At 54.4% G+C, this 20,482-nt stretch overlaps 8 protein-coding genes across 8 annotated transcripts; 1 reads left to right on the top strand and 7 right to left on the bottom strand.

Moving 5' to 3' along the window:
- Window positions 1–725: 725 nt before the first annotated feature.
- AYL99_08211 (hypothetical protein) lies at window positions 726–2,287 on the bottom strand (the record flags this gene model as incomplete). Its single annotated transcript, XM_018839719.1, has 5 exons — window positions 726–1,513; window positions 1,567–1,861; window positions 1,922–1,972; window positions 2,028–2,171; window positions 2,219–2,287. The coding sequence occupies 5 exons, from the start codon at window positions 2,285–2,287 to the stop codon at window positions 726–728; spliced, it is 1,347 nt and encodes a 448-aa protein (XP_018690840.1).
- Window positions 2,288–2,558: 271 nt separating this feature from the next.
- On the bottom strand, window positions 2,559–3,904 carry AYL99_08212 (hypothetical protein; the record flags this gene model as incomplete). Its single annotated transcript, XM_018839720.1, has 2 exons — window positions 2,559–3,040; window positions 3,094–3,904. 2 exons carry the CDS (start codon window positions 3,902–3,904, stop codon window positions 2,559–2,561), a joined length of 1,293 nt encoding a protein of 430 aa, XP_018690841.1.
- A 1,373-nt stretch (window positions 3,905–5,277) lies between these two features.
- On the bottom strand, window positions 5,278–7,443 carry AYL99_08213 (hypothetical protein; the record flags this gene model as incomplete). The annotated part of the gene is made up of 1 exon (XM_018839721.1): window positions 5,278–7,443. One exon carries the CDS (start codon window positions 7,441–7,443, stop codon window positions 5,278–5,280), a length of 2,166 nt encoding a protein of 721 aa, XP_018690842.1.
- Window positions 7,444–8,116: 673 nt separating this feature from the next.
- Window positions 8,117–11,270, bottom strand: AYL99_08214 (hypothetical protein; the record flags this gene model as incomplete). Its single annotated transcript, XM_018839722.1, has 5 exons — window positions 8,117–10,221; window positions 10,272–10,527; window positions 10,582–10,757; window positions 10,817–10,914; window positions 10,966–11,270. The coding sequence occupies 5 exons, from the start codon at window positions 11,268–11,270 to the stop codon at window positions 8,117–8,119; spliced, it is 2,940 nt and encodes a 979-aa protein (XP_018690843.1).
- Window positions 11,271–13,115: 1,845 nt separating this feature from the next.
- On the bottom strand, window positions 13,116–13,996 carry AYL99_08215 (hypothetical protein; the record flags this gene model as incomplete). Its single annotated transcript, XM_018839723.1, has 2 exons — window positions 13,116–13,294; window positions 13,363–13,996. The coding sequence occupies 2 exons, from the start codon at window positions 13,994–13,996 to the stop codon at window positions 13,116–13,118; spliced, it is 813 nt and encodes a 270-aa protein (XP_018690844.1).
- A 767-nt stretch (window positions 13,997–14,763) lies between these two features.
- AYL99_08216 (hypothetical protein) lies at window positions 14,764–15,600 on the bottom strand (the record flags this gene model as incomplete). Its single annotated transcript, XM_018839724.1, has 1 exon — window positions 14,764–15,600. One exon carries the CDS (start codon window positions 15,598–15,600, stop codon window positions 14,764–14,766), a length of 837 nt encoding a protein of 278 aa, XP_018690845.1.
- A 566-nt stretch (window positions 15,601–16,166) lies between these two features.
- On the bottom strand, window positions 16,167–16,595 carry AYL99_08217 (hypothetical protein; the record flags this gene model as incomplete). The annotated part of the gene is made up of 1 exon (XM_018839725.1): window positions 16,167–16,595. The coding sequence occupies one exon, from the start codon at window positions 16,593–16,595 to the stop codon at window positions 16,167–16,169; it is 429 nt and encodes a 142-aa protein (XP_018690846.1).
- A 1,693-nt stretch (window positions 16,596–18,288) lies between these two features.
- On the top strand, window positions 18,289–20,021 carry AYL99_08218 (hypothetical protein; the record flags this gene model as incomplete). The annotated part of the gene is made up of 4 exons (XM_018839726.1): window positions 18,289–18,313; window positions 18,470–18,675; window positions 18,725–19,148; window positions 19,195–20,021. The coding sequence occupies 4 exons, from the start codon at window positions 18,289–18,291 to the stop codon at window positions 20,019–20,021; spliced, it is 1,482 nt and encodes a 493-aa protein (XP_018690847.1).
- Between the last annotated feature and the right edge of the window lie 461 nt (window positions 20,022–20,482).

The raw sequence follows: 20,482 nt of genomic DNA on the forward strand, positions 1-20,482 counted from the left end.
ACTGGGCAGGAACCATGGCAGCGAAGCCCAACGACCAGCGTCGGACAGACACACTGTCCACCAAAACGAACCCAGTTAGCCCAACTTCATGGAAGTCTGTTGTAACCTTCCACCACCAAACACCAGTCCCGTGACATGCCCACGGCGCATGGAGAGAAACATGGCCCAAGGGTTATCTCGCCGGGTGCGGACGAAACATTTGGGCTGTTCAACCTGAAAACGTGGAACTGCGAGAAGAGATATCAAAGAGACAAAAATCTGTCTTATTGCAAGATTTTTTTTATTGCTATAACACATGGGAAGCCATCGTGGACCTGTGTCTGCTCTATGCGATTCTCATACTCGATGAGATCGGCATCCGGGATCCCCCACAGCAGATGGAGGGTCGCAGATTGTAAGGGCAAGTTTTAGGAGATGTTTTGCTCGTGGCAGAGAAAGTCAGCGGGCTGAAAGAAAAGTAGCAATGCGGAAGGGGTATCTTATCGGGCAAGGAAATAAATCTCGGGCAAGCTGGTGTCGGGAGGGGTCGGATCAAGGAAATCCAGCCAGAAATCAACGACACGCGCCGGCGTCATCGCTGGTTCAAATCCGGGCGATCCTTGGGCCCAATCAGGGGCTGATCAGCGATCGACGCTTTGTCTCCCTCTCAATCCAAAACATATGCGAGGACATCGACCGCTGTCCTAAAGTGGCGCAGGGATCGGAACGTGTGATTGTGTTTCCTCCTAGATCTTCACCTGTACAAGTTTTCTCTCTTTGGTCGCAAGGTTGCACTCGTAAACTTGGCTGACATCGATGTTGTGCATCTCCGGAAGAAACTTGCATGCCGAGACGAGGCAGCTGCCGTTGCGCGGACACATGTGGCCGAGCGGGCATTGAGGATCCTGACAAAACGCACTTCGACAGGCTGACGTTCGAGCTTTGTAGCGAAAGGTATTGAGCTGGATTTGGTTGAGGACTTGTGAATGATCCCATTCACAATTGGCCCCGTACGGGCAGTGACCTTTGAGGTAGAAATTGTTGCAGAGCCGTGAATTGTGGTCGTAGAGGTACTGCAGATATTGTTTGTCGATTTGAAGCGGTAAATCCAGTCGTTGCCCATATTGGTTCTGATAGATAATCGGCGACGGCGTAGGTGGTTGCGCATTCGGAGCAGGCTGAGGCTTGGGAGGCGTGAGAGCCGCACCCGCTTGCCCTGGCGAGGGCCGATCTCGCACGACGGGAAATGAATCAGGTGCAGGTCTCTTGATACCCGCGGTGAGTGTGACAGTGCCGTTCGGAGTGATCTGAATCTTGGTTGACCGAAAGATGGCCTTGAAGGACAATTGCCGAAACCCTTGGGCAACTCTCTTAAGCTCCCATGGAAAGGGTGGGCCTTCTAGCAGTGTGATGCGATCGTTGATCGTGTTGGGAAGTGCATACGGACCGAGAAAGCCAGCGTAGCTGCTGTCTGCCGAGCCCCCGAAGACGATGTGTTGACAGTGATAGTTGCGATAAAACAGCTCGAGGTTTGCTTGGGGGATGTCAAATCAATCTACAGCAGCATTAGCCACAGGTCGGACGCACCTTTCATTTTTGAGTCAGCAGCCTCCTTGTGGTTCCCTGCGTCAATATAGTCCGAGAGGGGGTGGCTTTTGTTAAATCCAACGGTGAACAGGTCGAAGACGTTCTCGTCGGAGATGATTTTAGCTGCTTTATACGTTCGGCTCAGACCACGAGTGTTGGCATAGACGCGAATGATAACTCGGTCATCAGCACGGTATCTGGGATTCGTCTTGTAATATTCCACTATTGCAGCTCGAAGGTGCTTGCCTGCTTCTTCTCCACCCTCTATGCCTCTGGACACAAATTCATCGAGAAACTGGTGGAGTCAGTTATAACAGGTGATTCGGTCATCAGATGAAGTTCCCGCCATTCTTACCGGCATACTGTCACCATCAACCAAAACGAGAACAAATCTGTCGCACTCCTCCTAGGAATGGGTCAGTTCAGTGAAAGGAGGGGATGATGGGGTGTTTTTTTGCCACCACAGATGTCTTTATGTGCGTCTTCTCTGATTCTGCTTGGACCATCTTCTGGTAATACGTGCGAGCCGTATCTCGAGCCATCTCGAGCTCATTCTTCGCGGCGTCACGTTGTTGTGTCAGTTGTTCGATGTCTGCCAACATCTCCTACCACGAATTAGCGGTGGCCAAGATTGATATTTATCGTGAAATACCTCAAGGAGAGCGGTTTTGGCAGCATCGCCACGTATGGCATCTTCCACACGTGCTTTTAGGGACGCCATCATGAGACAGCGAGGGGAGAAGGAGGAAGAAATGGTGTTTGCAGCAATTCACAAGAAAGGAGGGTTCTCTCGTCGTGATGGCGGCCTCGTGAAAAGACTAAATGTGCCAAGCAATATGGAAGTCTTGGCAAGTTTGCCGATATTATGGATGGGAGAAAAGCCTTACGACGACAACGACACCAACTTGTCACTCACCATTGCTTCCGAGGTCAAGGAACAGATCAAGATCGACAGGGACATCTGGCGATGAAACAGATTGCATTTTCAGCGCCTATATCTTCTCTACGCCACACCATTCGGCGATGAAGAGCGCCATTGCGGTCGTCACTCTCTTTATGCTCTCGATGCTTACCCATTCATCAAAGCCATGAATATCCCCACTGATCGGGCCATACACCAATGCAGGTATTTTGTCATACAAGCTGTGGACACGGGCGTCAAGGTAGGCGGTCGATGTCTGGTATGTCAATTCCTGGCCGGTCGCCTCCTTGTGTGCCTGGCGCAGCACATTCTCTGCCTCGCTCCCCGGCTCCAGGACGTACCCCTCCGAGTAGAAGCCGTTCCATATCACCTTGGGTGGGTTTGCACTGAGATAGGGGTCGTTCCGAGAGAAGTCTGCCACCTTCTTCTCAATCTCCTCAGCAGCAGATTTGGCAGTGACCCCAGGTACGATTGCTATCCGGCAATCGATGCGGCACCAAGCCGGGACCGAGCTTGCCCAGTCTCCCGCGTTCACAATCGCAACGTTCAGGTCTGTTCATTGTTAGCCGGGTATCCGCACCACCGCGTCTGAAGTGAGAACTCACTGAGAGGGTGTTGCTCGTTTTCGAAATATCGTGCACTGACATGGCGGTCATTCCACTCGGCCTCCAATTCTCTCAAGGCCCCTACCACCTTCCAACATGCGTCGACAGCATTGACGCCGGTTCCCATAGCCCTCACGTGGACAGGTCTGCCTCGAACCTCGATCTGAAACCACAAGACCCCCACATTTGCCCGAACAAGCTGTTCCTGCATTGGTTCCGGGATGAGGACGGCGTCTGCCTTGTATCCCTTGAGATGTGTCATTAGCGTGCCATTGCCCGTGGACTCCTCTTCCACGACAGACTGCAAAATGACCTCTGACGCCGGCTGGAGACCAATACGCTTGAGCGCATCCAGAGCCCATACATTCGCGGCATGCCCGCTTCTCATGTCGCCGGACCCTCTTCCGTAAAGCTTGTCCCCCTCGATATGAGCACTATACGGTTCGTCCTTCCACATATCGACGGGCCCCAGAGGGACGACGTCAATGTGTCCATTCAAGATCAGACTCTTTCCTTCGGGATGTTGCACCTTTGGCTTGTGCGTCCCAACGACAATTGGGGCATGTGAGTGCGTGGCACTGAACCTGCCCGCACCGACATGTTGCGAGAGCGCCTGCTCGTCCATGTCAAATTTGACGGGGTCATAGCCACGGTCTGCGTACTGCTGAAAGACGAAACTCTGGACCTCGGTCTCCTGGCCACGTTGGCCCCCGAAGCGAATTAATTTCTGCGTGTAGGCCAGTTGCTGGTCGAAGCCCTCGGAGACGGACTTCTTGATGGCGGCGATGAGGTCTTCTGAGAGTGCTGGCATGGCGAATGTGTTTCCTGGTCTGACTGTTTCTCTTGTTTCCACGTCGGTAGCACTTCACCAGGAGAAGAATTGCGATCAGTCATTGATCACGGAATGATCTGCTATGGCTATATCCAATCCCGCTGTGGAGGCGTCTCCGCACGGACATCTCCATCCAGACTCGTCAATGATAACAATCCAAAGAGCACCCGGCTGTCTTTGCCTTTTTGGTAGGTAGTTCGGTCGATGATGGCAAAGTTGCGAGTCTCACCAACCTGCGAGATATAACGAACGTCCTTGTTCTTACATATAAGTCATCTTCATCCACCAAATTGACCAGCCGGGGGGATTAATCACACTAACAGTATCTCCAGGGCTGTTCGGTGGGTAGACAGCCACCCTACCGAACTCGCAATTCGCCTCCTATTCAGCTCTACCTGCACCTGGCACAAGACTGGATAAGAGCTTGAAGGGAAAGATCTAGGTAATGACCGTCGCTTCTTCTGCCCATGGCGTGATTCCACTCAGGACGTTGCCACACCGTTACCGTTTCAGAATTATTAGGTATCTACCACATGCCATACGCCATGGTACATTCCCCGAAAAAGGGGGCAGGTCAATCTTTAGCGATACCTTCAGGTGGTACAAACACCGGCCAGGAACAACCAATCAATACTAGCGTGTTGACGCACATCTCTCAAGCACAAGGCTGACAAGCAGACCATCCAGACTTCTTCGCTCCCACCACAAGGAGTCCTCTTCCCGGGCCGTGCTGCCACATGTCCGTGGTCATCAATCTTGTGGGATACTGCACCGCACAGTCCAGCAGGGAGACTTTCTCCGCGATGTGGTCGATAATGTCGTGGATGACCGGCTCGCCGGGTGTTCGGCGGTCCTGAGCAACTTCCACGAGATCTCGGTCAAGGGCCCCGGAAGTTCGTCCGAGCTTGTTGCAAGGGAGGGTTTGGGAGGTGCCATTGGAGTGCGGCACGTCGTCAATGTCACACACATTGAGTGCAGCTCCTCTGCAAGGCAGGGCAAGGCTGAATGATATGATATGACATGTAACACGCCCTGAGAACTGTTTTGTTTTCTGACATGGGGTCCAGGAGTGTCGATCAGATCAATGACCAGACGGCTTCTATACATGTATGGGGTATGGGCATTAATAATTATCTATCCCACGCCAATCGCGAGGGCTTTTGCCAGTATTTTTCCTTCTTTCCTTTTTTCCCCTCCCCCGCCAAACAGTGCATTGTCGTCTCCGTTGTTGTCATGGTCATTCATTGTCGTTGTCATTTTTCCTTGAGGAATACCGGTGGAAAAATATCCTGTACATACACACACACATCCTGGTGAACTAACGACCCAGCCAGCGTGGGAAAATCTGACCACTACCGGTTCTTCTTCCGAGTCACCATCTCGTCCAGCGTGCGCTGCTGCTGCTGCTGCTGCTGCTGCTGCTGCTGCTGCTGCTGCTGCTGCTTCTTGCTCTGCACACCAGGGCCTTGCTGCTGTGTGGCTTTCCTCTTGCCGCTGCCGCGAGCATGGGTTTCATCACTGACCCCCGCGCCATGCTTGAGATCGTCTTCGTGTCGTCTATCACCGCCCTCGTCGTGCTCGCCCTCGCCTGAGACTACTTCCCCATTCGCCTCCTCCTTGCACTCGCTGGTACCTAAAGCTGCAACGTCCTCGACGTCAAACAACTTCTTCCACTCACCGCTGACAACCCGCTCGTCGTCGCCAAACAGACCCACGTCGTAGGCGTGCTTCATGCGGTCAAGGCAGAACTGCCGTCTCTCGGCGAAATCAAACATTGGCTTCGGATACACATTGTGGTCTCCTTCTCCTTCTCCTTCTCCCCCCTTCCCGCTCCCCGTGGCGCCACCGTCACCCTTGATCACACAGCCCCAACGCTTCTGATCCGATATCGGTGCCCGGTGTGGCTCGTAGATGTACTTCTTGTCGAAGCGGGCCAGCTCGGGGACGTAGCGGCGCACAAAGAGTCCCTCGGGGTCCCACTTCTTGGGGAACGCGACGGGCGAGTAGCAGCGGAAGAACTGGCTGAAGAAGGCCGTGCAGGACAGCCACATCCAGTTGCCGGCGTTGCACGCCACCTCGTGGTCGACAAGCCACTCCTCGAACACCTCAGCGCCGCGCTCCCACGAGACGTAGCACCCGCCGCGCGTCAGGAAGCACGCCACCGCGTGTCGTCCCAGGTGGTGAATCCAGCCTTCCTGCTTCAGCTGGCGCATCAGCGCGTCGATCCAGGGAAACCCCGTCCGGCCATGCTTCCACCGCAGGAAGAACTCCTCTGCCTGCGGGTTGTCGACGATGTACGTGCCGTCACTCGCTAATTTTCCGTCTTGGCCGGTGGTGTAGCGGGACTGGAGGTGCCACGGGATGAATCGCGCTACCGGGTTGCCCACCGTCTGGCCAAAGGCGACCCCGACCTGCGCGTGCGCCGCGAAGTACATGTCGCGGAAGAGCAGCTGGCCGGGGATGTTGACGGGCTGGTCGCTGACGCGCTTTTTCGCCTTGCGTCGCCGGTCCAGCACCGCCTGCACGTCCCACCAGAACCGGCGGCACGAGACCGTCCCGAAGTGCATGTGCGGACTCAGCAGCGTCGTGGCCGCGGGGTCGAACGCCGTCGGGGCCGTGGCTGGCTTCTCGAACGTCGCGATGTATTCTTCGTCGGCGACGTGGCGGGCCAGGAGAGCCAGGCCGGCGGTTTCGCCGCCGCGGTGTGGAGTCGTTGCCGAGGGCGGGCCGATGCCCATCTCCTCCAGGGTCGGGACCGAGAAGTCGCGGTCTGGTCCCATGGGGCCGGACGCGTATTGCGTGTCCTTCTCACGACCCAGCGTTCGTTGGACGGCGTTATAGTCCATGCGGTCCACACCTGGCCATGCTTGGTTCGGCCGCCCCCCGTCACCGGACAGCTCCTGCTCGAGAACCGACAAGTCCATCTCGCTCTCACTCAAGGGATCGGGAATGCTGGTCGGTCTCTCCAGGGGCTTGGCGGGGACGCCGTCGTGGATTTTCGCGACGGCCTTGAGCAGCTGGGCCATGCTCATGGTGGGCTTGCCGCCATTCATCTCGACCACCTGGTCAGAATCGAACAGCGTGCGTCCGCTGACGCTGACGACCTGCACGCCAAGGTCCGCAGCGACCTGGGCGACCTCGCGGTCTCGGATGCGGGCATAGGCGTCGGTGTCCTTCTCGAAGACCAGCACGTCGATCTTCCACTGGCGCAGGAGCAACGCCAGGGTCTTGGCAGGGCCAATAGCGGCACGCACGACGAACAGTCTCTGCCGGGCGTTCAGCGCGGTCAGGCTCTGGGAGAGGTCGCACATGCTCTCGACCAGGAACCGCCACCGGTTCGCCGCCCCGCGCTGGCGGTACACGTAGTGCGGGTCCCACGTCCACAGTGGGATCAGGGCCGACGGGTTGAGGGACAGCGCGTGCGTCAGGGCGGGTGAGTCGTGAAGCCGTAGATCGGTGCGGAACCAGTACAGCACGCGGGGGCCCCCGATCTTCTTCTTGAATCTTGCCGGTGACATGCTTCGTTTCGTGCGCGAGAAAGAGAAGGTAGATAGAGATAGAGATAGCGAGGTAGGTATAGAGGGAGGGAGGGAGGAGGAGGAGGAGGGAGAGAGAGAACCAGTACACTCGCACACCAGGTTTCGTGGATGGTTATGACGATGATAGTGGTGGTGTTAGTGATGGAGGTGGAAAGACGAGGCTGAATCCCCCTTTCCAAAAGACCCTGCTTTGGTGACAACGTGAGTGAGTGAGCTTCAACATGGCCACTTGTACGGGAATATAATTCCATACACCCTGAGCCATGTAAAGCACATGCTGGTAAGGTACCGTGATGTGGTTGGAATAGAGAAAGAACTCAAAAAAGTCCATGACGTTATGACTCTGTTAAGGATCCACAAAGACAGAGTGACCAAGTGACAGAGCATATGATATTTTAATACTAGCTATCCACACCACCAAGTCAGACAACTCGTGAATGGCCTTGATCATTTTCCAACATTGTATCTATGTGCAATTATTGCTGTCCCCTTTCACACATAATCGGCAAGGAAGGGACCGTCCCAGTCACTCTGCAGCATCTCATGCTCGAGGCCAACAATTTCAAGTGGCAGATCAAGTTGAATCAGCCTGTGCTAACCAAAGTCGTACATCACATTATGCATGTCATTCTCCCTCATCTCTGTCGTCCAATCATGCCGTCGTAGCCTGCGGTTGACCATCCGAGATTTGCGTGACTGGAGCACCCCATTGCGGCTGCCCGTCCGAGATCTGGCTGATGACTTGTGGCTGCCCATCAGAGATTTGCGACACCGGCGGTCCAGTCGGATGTCCAGAACCGGAGCTCCAGGAATATGGAGGAGGAATATAGCTGGAAGAGGGGCTAGCTGGTGAGGAGCCAGGAGGTGGCGGTGGCGATGGCGATGGACCACTGGGTGCAGCGCTGTTGGATAAAGTGCCTGACAGGGGGAGGTTTCTGCTGGAAGCGCCCACGTAAATAGTCGGGTTGCTGACCTCGACCCAGTTCTGTTGGGTGGTGTCCCAGACAGACACATCCTTGCGAGTGAGCTCGGCTGTAAACGTCGCGGATTGACCAGGGGCAATTGTTAGGCGATCGAATCCACGAAGAACCTTCGGCGGTTCGCCCTCCCCAAGCGAAACGTACAGCTGCGCAACCTCGTCGCCGACAACATCTCCTGTGTTGGTGATTGTTGCCGTCACCGTGGCGACAACTTCGTAGAGCAGAGGGTTGCCGCCAAGCCCACCCCCAGCAGGTTGAACGGGCTGCGGCGACCCATCGGTGGCGCCCGACGGAACATACTGATCGGTGGGCAGGCCATAGTCAGGATCCGCGGACGCAGCTTGGAGGTTGGTCGTGTTGAGGTATGGGTAGATAAATTCGTAGTAACGATAGGGGATGCTGTCATTGGGGAAAAGGTACAATGACGGATCCGTGGATGCATTACCCAAGGCTGGGGCCGGTCCTGTCAATCCACCGGCAGGAGCATATGGCGCTGGGTTGCCAGGGGTAATCACCAAATTGGAGTATTCAAAGGTGGTATAACTGAGGCCGAATCCGAACTCGTAGATCGGCTCGATGCCGGCCGCATCGAGGTGTCGATAATCGATAAACACACCTTCCGAGAAGAGGACCTGAGGGCCGTTGAATTGCCCGTTGTTGGGTTCGTAGAGGACATCTGTGCCATAGTCATCCCGGTTCCGGGCAATGCTGAAGGGCAGCTTTCCACCAGGGTTGACGAGACCATAGAGAACGTCGACGAGAGCATTACCACTCTCTTGGCCAGGCAGGCCGGCCCAGAGGATTGCCGTGATGTTTTCATTGTCATACCACGCAGAAACATTGACAGGACCCACGGTGTGCAAGACCACGATGGTGTTGTTGACATACTTGGTCACGTTGTTGATCAAACGGTCCGCTCCTTCCCAGAGGGACAAGTTATTGCGGTCGCCAGTATTACCATCGATGGTGATGAATCCTTCGCCAGAATCGGCATTGGCGAAAACAATGGCCACATCTGCTTGGGTGGCAAGGGTTTGAATTTGAGAGTCGGCGTAGTTGTCGCAAATGGTAGAAATCTCCGAGTCGGTTTGTGTCAATACATACTGCTGGATCGCCTGTTCTGGTGTCACCAGATACGGAAATTCGCAGGTGCCGCTACCGTACGCCATGGCCAGAGTGCCATTGTTACACTGCCGGTTGGGACAACCATTTGGGCCCCAAGGGTTGCCACAAGCATCGTACCCGATCACGGCAATTTGTCGTTCCTGACCGGTAAGTGGAAGACCGCCGTTGTTCTTCAGTAAGACATTCGACGCCTGGCCAATCTGTCTGATGACATTGCGGTGCTCGTCTTGGACATTCAGGTGTTCGTTGACGATGATGAGGGGCGAGTTGGGATCGGCTGCGGAAGCGTGTCCGTAGGTGTCCTGGCCCCAGGCGTAGAAGTTGGTCGGAACCCTCGCATTATCACGACCGACATAGTAGTAACCCGCCATGATTCTGGTGGCCATATCGTCCACTCGCCACTCAGGAATGGTTCCATTGATCACAGCAATAGTCAGATTAGTGCCCCAGTAGGTATATCCAGTGTTGAACAGTGTGTCACCAGGCATAGCCATGTCGAGTCCAGCCAGGGCGGTACCAACCCCGGAATGTTGAGCTTGCCAGTCGGACATGACGAAGCCCTGGAACCCGAGCTCACCCTTGAGGAGGTGATTCATTGTGTAAGAGTTGGCACAGGCATAAGAATTATTCACCTGCTGATAAGAGCACATGACTAGGGCATCGTCAGTTGACGGGCGCGTTGCGTGTCCGCTCATCACGTACCTGAAGCTGTACCAGCCCGAACGGCGTCTGCAAAGGGCCAGAGGTAGAGTTCGTGCATGGTCTTGTCGTCAATATTGGAGCTGAGGGTGGCGGTGATATTCCACCCGTAGCCAATAGATTCTCCAACCTGGCGGAAGTGCTCCTGTTCGTTTCCAATGAAATGCTTCGTGCATGCCATGACTCCTTGGCTTTGGATGCCTTGGATGGTGGGACCGATCAGGGCCCCGGTCAGGTATGGATCGGGACTGAAGCCTTCCTATATTGCTGGTCAACTTACTGACGACTCTGGTCTGCGCAGAGAGCTCCTTACCCAGTTACGACCTCCCTCAGGGTTGCGGCCGAGGGGTCCACAGACCGGGCCGAGTTGTACATCCACGCCTTTGTCTCTGTTCTCGGCTCCCATGGCTTCTCCTCTGGCTCTAGCAAGATCACGGCTCCATGTCGCAGCCACATTCAAACCAGCGGGAAATGCGGAAACATAGTCGGCTGTTCCCCCGTCAGTTTCCGTACGCAAGGAAAAACTGCGGGAAGTTTCCCATACTGACCGAAACGGATTCCTAGCGGGCCATCCTGCATACAAAGGGGCTCGAAGCCAAGACGAGGGATCGAGCCAGAATTTCCCACACATCGATCAGACTCCCAGCTTCACCAGAAGTCAGCCTCAAGATCTCAGTCAAATGTGCGGGAAACCTACCCAACGCCGGTGGTGAGGTTGACCTTCTCCAACAACGTCAGGCCACTGACAAAGGCACGAGCCTTTTCGTAGGCTGCAGCCCAGTCTCCCGTCCCAGCACCCCACGGGGATGGATACTTGGGATCCGACGTCCAGATGGGGCCGTCGTAGTCATTATTAAATGGTTGAGCAGCCCGTCGGTTTAATAAGGTATCTGCAGCCTCGACAGGCTTTAAGACGGCTTGTGAGTATTCAGACAGTTGCACAGAAGCATTAACAAAAAGGAGAGCGGAAACGAGTTGGAGCATTCTGGCATTTTTTGACATGCTGGATTTCCATTTGACAGACCCTGCGACCCAGGGGGCTTAAGATCTGACAATATAGCAGGGGAAATATAATCAATTTGTTCGCCGCGGATCACTGGAGTTAGGGGGGGGGCACAAAATCGCGGAATCGACCTTGGACTTACGCTGGCTTGGATCTGGGGCAGATAAGGCAACGCTACCAAAGCCGCCACAACCGCGTCCGTAAGCCACATCTTGCAAGGGGTACCCGCGGCCCTATTAGGCTGATTCTCGGAAGCTCGTGTTGACGTCAACCAGTAGGAATTCCGTCGGTGATCTGGCTGGGGCTCAGCCGAAGCAGACGATACAGTGGATGGGTGAGGACCTCGTAGCTGAAGACTGGTTCAGCAAATAGGGGGTAAGGTCTCGAGCAAAAGAGCACCCCGCAGGAGAGAAGGCAGGGTTGCGGGTGACAAGAAAGAAAGAGTGAATAACGAGTGGACAGTCGAAGAAGCTCGGGGGTATTTGAATACTGAGCACCCGGGCTCTAGATGGTATGGTTTATGTCAGTGTAGATGTCATTTAGAGTCTCTTCTCCTGTGGCTCCAAAGGGGACCCTGGTGGTGGTGGTAGTAGTAGTGGTGGCGTCGGCGGGCGGGCGACCTGGGGAGCTGAGCAGATGAGGAGCTTGTGGTTCCTGGAGCGGGAGCTCATGAATGAGGAAGGAGCAAAGGCATGAGAATGGTTCATGCCCCGGGATGCCATTCGAAGCGGTGGCTTTGTCGAGTAGCAGCAGCAGCAGCTGGTAGTGGTGGTGGTGGTGCTGGTGGGGAGGCCTTGTGATGCACAACCTGCACAAAGAAGTGGCGATCCTGAGGGCGATCCATGTGGTGACTTTGAGGCCTGCATTACCGGTGCCTGAAGTGGCATGTGGACGAGGGCAATGTTGCATTCCCCATGCATAGTAGCCATGGCCAGGGGGAGCTGCAGGTCAAGGAGTCATGTCAATGATGCTATACCCCGCAAATCGGCAGTGGCAGACCTGGGAGGAACGGGACCGATACTGCAACCGTCTAGCTTCGATGATCTGAACTGAAAATTTCAATGCATCAGATGGTCGTGAATCCTCCGCTCCGGGAAGAGTGTCCAGATGCCACCATTCACGGGTGTTGATGCGATGGCTCCCCGCAAATGATGCATCTGTTGAATGACCGACATTTATCCCATTTGTTGCCTGTTGGGGGCACCGATTCCCTCCGGACATACGCATCTCTAATCCATACTCCATCGCTGGTCTGTGCCAATTGTAACCCTAGAGTTGAAGCACATTTGTGTGCTCTTCTCTGCACCCCTCTTACGACATTTGGCATCCTCCGAGACACAGTGCACGCTGACAAAACTCCTTCCCCGCCAACTCTTTCCCCTCGCAGCCACCTCGAGCAAGGGCGTGCTACTCTAGCCACAATGCACCGTTGCTTCAACGCCGGCGCCGACCTCGGTGTAACTATTTTCGTGAACCCTTGGCAGCCGGCCCTCTGGCCTTGGAAAGTTGCCAGAATACGTCGTCCATACGTCCTGACGGAAACTGGCTCATCCAGGGCTGTAACCTAAGCATGTTGCACAAGAAGCCTTTTGGCAGTTGACACGTCTTTCCAAGGTGACCTGTAAACGGCTGCCACCAGACTAGGACATAAGCCCAACTCCGGCATTCCGCGACGTCTTGGCTTTTTCTGGGGACATTGCGGAACAGCATCCTATACCCAGCACCTTTGGGAACCCTCGTGGCTTCGGCAATCGGGAGGACCGAGCAAACAAGGCCGCGTCGGGAACCGTTTCCATCACCAAAGGGTGCCTTCTCTCTTGATCGCCCCGTCTGCTGACCTTCTATCACTCTTCCTTTTCTGCTCGAGTGCCTTCCATGGCAGCGACCATCTCTTTTCCGAGCACGTATATTATATACGCCGGGAAAATCAGCCAGAGGCCATTGGGAATGATCCATAGGAGAACAAGATTATACAGAGAATTGTGGCCAATGTTGGCAAATCCCGAGAAATATTCGTTGAGCCCTGTTTGGAGCAGTTGTCAGCATCAATGTCTTGCACACAAGGGTCTTGTCAAATGGGCTCTCACGCACAATATAGGACCGTCTTGCTTAGGGTCATGATAGCAGCGGAGAACAGGACGACGACAGCCGTAGCAACGCCGGGGCCACTGACTGCCTTGTCCCTTTCACCCCGAAAAAATCCCCGAAGGTTGCGAGACTTCAAGAGACCTTCAGGACCGTTGCTCAATATTGTGTTCAGGTAGTAGATGTACATGACTGTCTCAATCACATTCAATGAGCCCTGTGCCGCTGTGAAGCCCACATGACCTTCCCATGCCGGCCAGCCATAAACGTAGTCCACCGTACCATACAGCGCGTACGGTGACCAGATGGGCGAATGATATTTCCCTCCTGGCATCGAATGTGGCCGGAGTGCGATATAGCCTGTATCCCACACCACCAGGGGCAGGGAAACGAACAGCCAGATCACCAACAAGGGGGGTGCCGTATGCGAGTAAGCGTGGATCGATGAGGGTGATGATTTGGCATTAGCGGATCTTTCCGATCGGCGCTTTCGAGAAGCGGAAGACGAGAGGGCCACTGAGTCATCCGAGTGTGGAGGGGAGGACGACTTGGAGGGCGAGTCTGTGGCATTGGATCGGGTCGTTGAGCTGGGGGTGGCAGGCTCGGGAAAGGGTCTGGGATGGTGCCTCGTGGAAACCATGTCGCCCTCGAAGCTGTCGTGTGCCTGACAGGAGGCGAAAGATGAAATCGACCTCGCGGTTTCCTTCGCCGCTTCTTCCTGTGACCAGTTGTTGCTCCGACTCTTATTCCAGCTCTTACTCTTGCGTCGCACCGGGAAGTCCGATATGCACTCGTAGAAAACTGTTTGCGATGAACGATTCCCCCTTGGACCTTATGCCCGGTGATTTTATTTCGCCAGGGTACTCGGCCTTGGAAGGCGTCGGCGGTTGGGTCTATGTTGTTCTGGGAATGACAGCGGTGTCGCAGATCGCCCAGCGGAAGTCCTGTGCGCGGATCGTGAAGAGAAGGGAAAAATTCCTCGCTGAAGTGCGCAAAGTTTGAGAGAAGGTCTGTTGAAGTAGAGGGGAAAGAGGACGAGTCGAAGAGGCTGGGCTTATTACCCCAGACTCGCAACAAAGTCGTGCCAGCGTGGCGTGGCGTGGCGTACCGCGGCTCTTAGTCTATCCGACGCAACTCGATTTCACTGCCCACCTCGCGACAAGAATCTCAAATACCGCGGCCACAGCCCTGGTCAGGACAGTTGGTAGGTGTCTTGCGAGGTTCTATGACCAGTACCTGCATGGGTCAGCCGGTCCCTTGCATATTAATCACGTGAATCCTTGTTACGTGCACATTACCACACCGAGCGTACGCAGTCAATGTATGTAAAGAGATCGTCAATTGTCTTCAGGTCGGCACACCAGGCCTGAGTTGCTTTTCGCCATCACCCTAGCTACTTATTGCCCATCACTGCCACAGTTTAAGCAAATTGTCATTGAGACCGTCTTCCCAAGGTCCGCCCTGCTGATCGTTTCCATTCTTCAAGAAATTTGTCAACGCCATTTGTGCTTCAGGGGTCTGAGCAAGGGCTGTAATCCTTTCAAGGTCTCGGTCGACTGCTTCAACCAACGGCGCTTGCTCGTTCACCGAGTCCTTTGTGGCTGCTAAGGCGGCCGTCGGGAAGCATGCGATGCGATGCGCGAGTTTGTCGACGTAGGCCGTCATCTCCTCGACGGAGGCAAATGCTTTGTTCACCCACCCGATTCGCTCAGCTGTCTCTGCGTCCACTGTGTTTGCAGACAGAAGATACTCCAATGCTCGCGCACGCCCAATGAGCTTGGTGAGATATTGGCTGCCTCCACCTGCATGAAGTAAACCCAACCCGATCTCGAGACTGCCGAGTTTTGTTCCAGGAGCGGCAAAACGCATGTCCATCTGGAGTAGAATTTCATTGCCTGCACCCAAAGACTGTCCCGATATCTCCGCAATGAACACCACACCCATAGTCGACATCATGCGGGTACACTCGACAAAGGTACCAGAAATCTTTTGAGGGTCAAGAGGCGGCGGTGGAGGTGACGAAATGCTGAGAATATGAAGGTCGAAATGCGCAAAGAAGAACTTTGGATTGGCCGAGGAAAAGATGACAACCTTGGGAGGATTTGGGTCTTTCTTGATGCCGGTCAAGAATGCATGTAAGTCGGAGAAGACTTTATGGTCGAGGATATTGATGGGAGGATTGTCGAACACGGCGCGAACCACGAGCCCTGTTGAGACGACCTTGAGCGTTCCGTATCCTGTCATGTCTGTGGTGATTGTAAAGAGACAATGGAAGTTGTGGTATAACGGAGCCCAAGCCAGGGCCGGGGGACGACCGTATTTATCTCTTTTCAATCTTTCGGTAGCTGTTCACATACTGCTGCCGTCCACGTTTTCTTCAAAATCTTGAACACTTTCATGTCGCATCGAACCGACAAGCTGACATATCACGACAAACAGACTGCATGTTGGCAAGTACTGAGTGTTTGCACATGCCTGTTTTGGATGTTGGTAGTATTAGTAACGAAACCCCTTTCTCCCGTCGAGGCTACGACCATGCAATGGTATAGTGTCGACAGGGCAGAGAGTTTTGCGGTGGCCAAGGTCAGGCTTCCTACCCGGCGTACAGAGAGCAAAAGGGTCCTACGAGTACTCCCTCTTTTGGTCGTCGCTCTGGTCTGTTGCGTTATACGTATCAAGGAAAACTGAAGCTATTCGGCCCTGGCCTTGGATTCTCCAGGATACGAACATTGATTCGTGATCTTCGACCACATCCCTTTAAGCATAGAGGACTCTCTATTTCGGCAGGAAGCTCGACCTTTAATCTGATGCTACTGTCCAGCATTTCCGGAGACTTGAAGCGGGGGCGAATCTCTTCCGCCGGTCACGTCCGGTGTGTCGTGCCGTGCAACATCTGTCTCGAAGAGTTTGGTAACGACATCCGGACGAATGATGTCCTTCCGAAACTGCTCTTGCTGGAGCAATTCGAGATTCCGAAGGGTAGCTCCTGGATGAGTGAGATACTTGGCATACTCTGGGGTGCGCCAATAGTTGTAAAGATACTTGAGGTATCTCGCAAATCGAGCCGCGTCCGAATCGTCGGCCTCAGTCGTATTCTGTGACGTCGCTGGCTTGTTCAAGAGGTGAGGAAAATTCAAAGCCAGGTATTGGAGGTAGAGGGGATTTGACAGGCATAGCACGAATTCAAGCTCCAGAGTGAACCGGTGAGACAGCGCCTTTGGAGGAATCCCTGCGTCCATAGTGATCGATTCCCTCGCCCCCAGATGGAGTCCGGCCGTACAATTGAACACAGGAAACCCTTTGAGGTGCACGAAGCAGTAAGATTCAGACAGCACAGCCCTTAAAATTGGACTGTCAACGTTGTCTTGATAATTCTCCTATCGATAGCCCACTCGCCTGGATCTAAAAAGTGTGCCGCGCAATTACGGGCAGTGCCGAATCGAAGGTTGAAACAGACCAGGTCTGAATGTGGGCCACCGTGTGTGACCTGCTTGAGTAGGTAGTAGTAGCTCGGCGTGCTCGGCAAACGGTCGAAGGCAATGAGCGAGTCGAGCCAATGCTTCAACCCTACAAGTACTTCTGTGTTGCGAGTGGCTCTTGTTTTTCTTTGCGAGGTAGAGTATGCGTATTATTTTGCGCTGCTTGGTGGTGGACCAGAGTGAAAATGCCTCGCAGTGGTCCTGAACAGGGAGGACGTGTCAGATTTGAGTTTGGACAGGGGAGCAGTTCCGGTCGCCGAAACGCGTGCCCTGTGCTGCGTCCAGGGATAAGACAACCCTCACTGTCGTTAGATGACAAGGTGTTTGAGGTCGAGGCGAAAGAGTGGGCTGAGGTAGCCACAAAGCCTGGTGGTTCAATGGCTAATTTGGAGATGGAGGGTTGATCAAGCAGCTCAAAAGAAGGACGAGGTTGCTGGACTGGTCGAAGAGCCTCCCCCAATCCATCCAGTCAGCGTTGGCCCTGGAGACTGGGGACTTGTCCAAGAAGCAGATCGGGAGTGACCTGAAGTTTGACATCAACAAATGGGGGAACGATCGTTGTTGACAAACAACGGGGCTGGGTGAAGATCTCGACAATTGCTAGTGAAGGCAAAAACCATGGCCCAGTGGTCGACCAGCCGGTTCTGAAAGAGTCAACTTACTTGCACAAGGCTGCTGTAGCCATTCCTCCCCCAAGGAATATGAGCATCCTACATCGATCTTGATCACTAAATAACTCTTGTAAAGTCTCAGTTTCATTGTAGCGTGGTTGTGGCGTCAGTCGCTCCTCTCTTGGTCAACCGTCTCGCCGCCTCCCCCAACTTTTCGGGGGCTCGATGGCCCAGTGCCAGCGTGGCGAGTGGATATTTGGGCGGTCTTAGCGGCACCTTTAGCTACCTGGCTGCGCCCCAAGCCCACGGGAGGCCCCCTACCAAACTCCCCCTCCTTCTGGATCCCTACTGGGTTCGGACCCTCCCTAAACTAATACTCGCAGCCCTTCCTCATAATTCTTCCCGACAAGCACGCAGCTTCGCTTTCCCTACAACCAACGCACGTTGACATCCCAGTCACCAGCATCCCTGTCTACACAACAATCACAGTCGGCATTCCCTATTTCCAGTATTGTCTCGATCACAACAGCATTACCTTCACCGCGCCCCTTGGTTACCCGGCGCACGGTCCTCCCTCCCTGCATTCAATTCCGTAATTGTCTCCTGAGACGGTGAAGAGTCGCCGGGACGCCCACCACTCAGACCATCTTGACTGTCCTTCAATCTATCACCTCCTCAGAGACCAGAGTACTCACATCCTTCGACCGTGCTTCTTCGCTCTCAGCAAGTGTCCAGCGTCGTCTCCTTACCCACCGACAGTGCTCCGTATGCTCGACTGCGCAGTTGGTGTCTGACCACCTTGTTTGGAGTGTCGACCTGACGACACCAAATTGAGACAGCCAATGGCTCAAGCTGCACCTCTGGCCGGTATGTCGAGATCACGCGCCATTCCTGCCTGTGCTTTATTCCTTCTCTTTGTCCTCTCTATGGTGCTATTTATTGTCCCTCACCTGACAACCGCGCGTTCGACATCATAACAAATCGCTGTTCATATCAGCAACATGACTGATCTCTGTTCCACAGATCGCGGCCCGACCTCTCTCGCGTCCAAGAACCCCTTCCGCAACCTTGTCTCAGAGAATAACTCCGCCAGACATATCTCGACAAACCCCTTTCTCGACTCCAATGAGATCTCGTCCACGGACATGGCCAATAGGGCCGCGCCTCCAGTTGGCACTGGAATGACAGCAAGTCGGTCCAACGCGTCTGATAAGACTGCAGATATATTTGTGAGCTAAATTGTTTCTGTCGTGAGCGCTTTTCCTGACCAGAGAGCAGGCCACCCTCGACATAAATGATCCCGCAAAGCCACCACAGCCTCACGCGAACGGCGCCCCCCCTCGACGAGAAAACATCGCGCCTCGACCATATCCACCTCGGGGGCCTCCCTCACGCCATAGGCCTAGCAATTCGGACGAAGAGCGTCGGCGACAACAAGGAAAACCTCCTGCCCCTTCCCAGGAACTCAACATTTTCGCAGATCCCCCCGACGTGAATCGTCCGCGCGAAAGACGTCCACAACCTCGACGCAACTCTGAGTCTTCTATCAGGGAGAAACCCAGAGATTTGGATCCCGAAGCAGAGAGAAGGAGACGAGAAAGGAGATTACGCGAGGGGAAAGGCTCACACAGGTCAAAGAAGCCAAATGCGAGATTGGATCTCATCGATAAATTGGATGTCACCAGTATTTACGGCACTGGCTGTAAGTTAGGAACCCCTTTCGCCTAGACTGATACTGACGCGTGCAGTATTCCATCACGATGGCCCATTCGATGCATGCAACCCCCATCGAAACCGCAAAGGCCTCAAGCAGGCGCCTATGCAAGCATTTCCCAAGGATTCGTTGAATATGCAACTTGGTGGCTCCGGTCCTGTGAATTCGAAACTTAACCTGGACCAATATCACGGGACCGGACGGGAGGCGAACCTTGACTATAACGGTGCGGCAGTCTACGAAGAGGAAGCAGACTATGTGCGAAGACCACTACCAGAGAGAAGCGCCAGCTTTAACCCGACCGCCAGGATTGAACCGGTACATGGCAGCGAGACGGCCGGTCTTGGGACGAGCACATTCTTGGAAGGCGCGCCTGCCAGTCGAGCCGCGATTCAGCGTCGTGACAGTGAGCAAGAAGCCGCAGAACAGGCCAATGCTGCTGGGTTGTCGCGCAAAAAGAGTCTGGCACAGAGAATCAAAGCTGTGCGCCCAAAGGTAGCTGAAGGGGGCCGAATGACCTCGCCTGAGCCAGCAATCACCCCCAACAGCCCCATGGGGACTGCCAAGTCGGAACAGAACGGTGTCAATCCGTTCTTCAAAGACTACGACAAAGAATTCGAGAAGAAAGGCGCTCAGATCGCCTTCGGGGAAGAACAAGCAAAGAACATCGGTCGAGCCAGAGCACCGTCCAGCCCGAAGCGAGGTGGGCTGGCCCTCGAAAGAAGAACGACGACCGAGAGCACCGGCCCTCCGCCTGACGATGCTAAATCCGGCGCTGCTGGATTCCTCAGTCGAGTCAAGAGCATCAAAGGGGGGCGAAGCAGGCCGCGCGAGAGGAGAAACACCGAGGCCTCTACCTGATTCGACCGTCTCTATCTGTTTTTCCTATGTTTGTGGAACAACACGGTGAAAGTTGGGGTTTCGTTTTTCTTTTTTTGGAAAACCGTCTGCATTGCCGGGGCATGGTCAAGGAACGGAGTCACATAATGCAAGATTTCGGCGCTGGACAGGCCCAGGGGCTTATTTACGGAGCATTTCAATGTGCTGGGGATCTTGCATGACAATGAAACATGATGATATGACCAATGCACACAGGACACCAACCAGGGAAACATTGAACCCGCAACCTCGAAAACTATTGCTGGAAATCAGTTGTGAGGAAGACGGCCGGTTCGACCCGTCAGGTGAGGAATACCCAGTGGTAGCAATTGACTGGGGACAGTTCTGGTATCCTTGCCGACACCCCAAGAAAGGGACTCTAAGTTGTGTACCGTGAAACGGAAGGAAAGAAAGAGGTCATTGAATCTCGAGGCTCCCATGGG

The sequence above is a fragment of the Fonsecaea erecta genome (genome assembly GCF_001651985.1).
Source record: "Fonsecaea erecta strain CBS 125763 chromosome Unknown Scaff7, whole genome shotgun sequence".
Classification (NCBI taxonomy): domain Eukaryota; kingdom Fungi; phylum Ascomycota; class Eurotiomycetes; order Chaetothyriales; family Herpotrichiellaceae; genus Fonsecaea; species Fonsecaea erecta.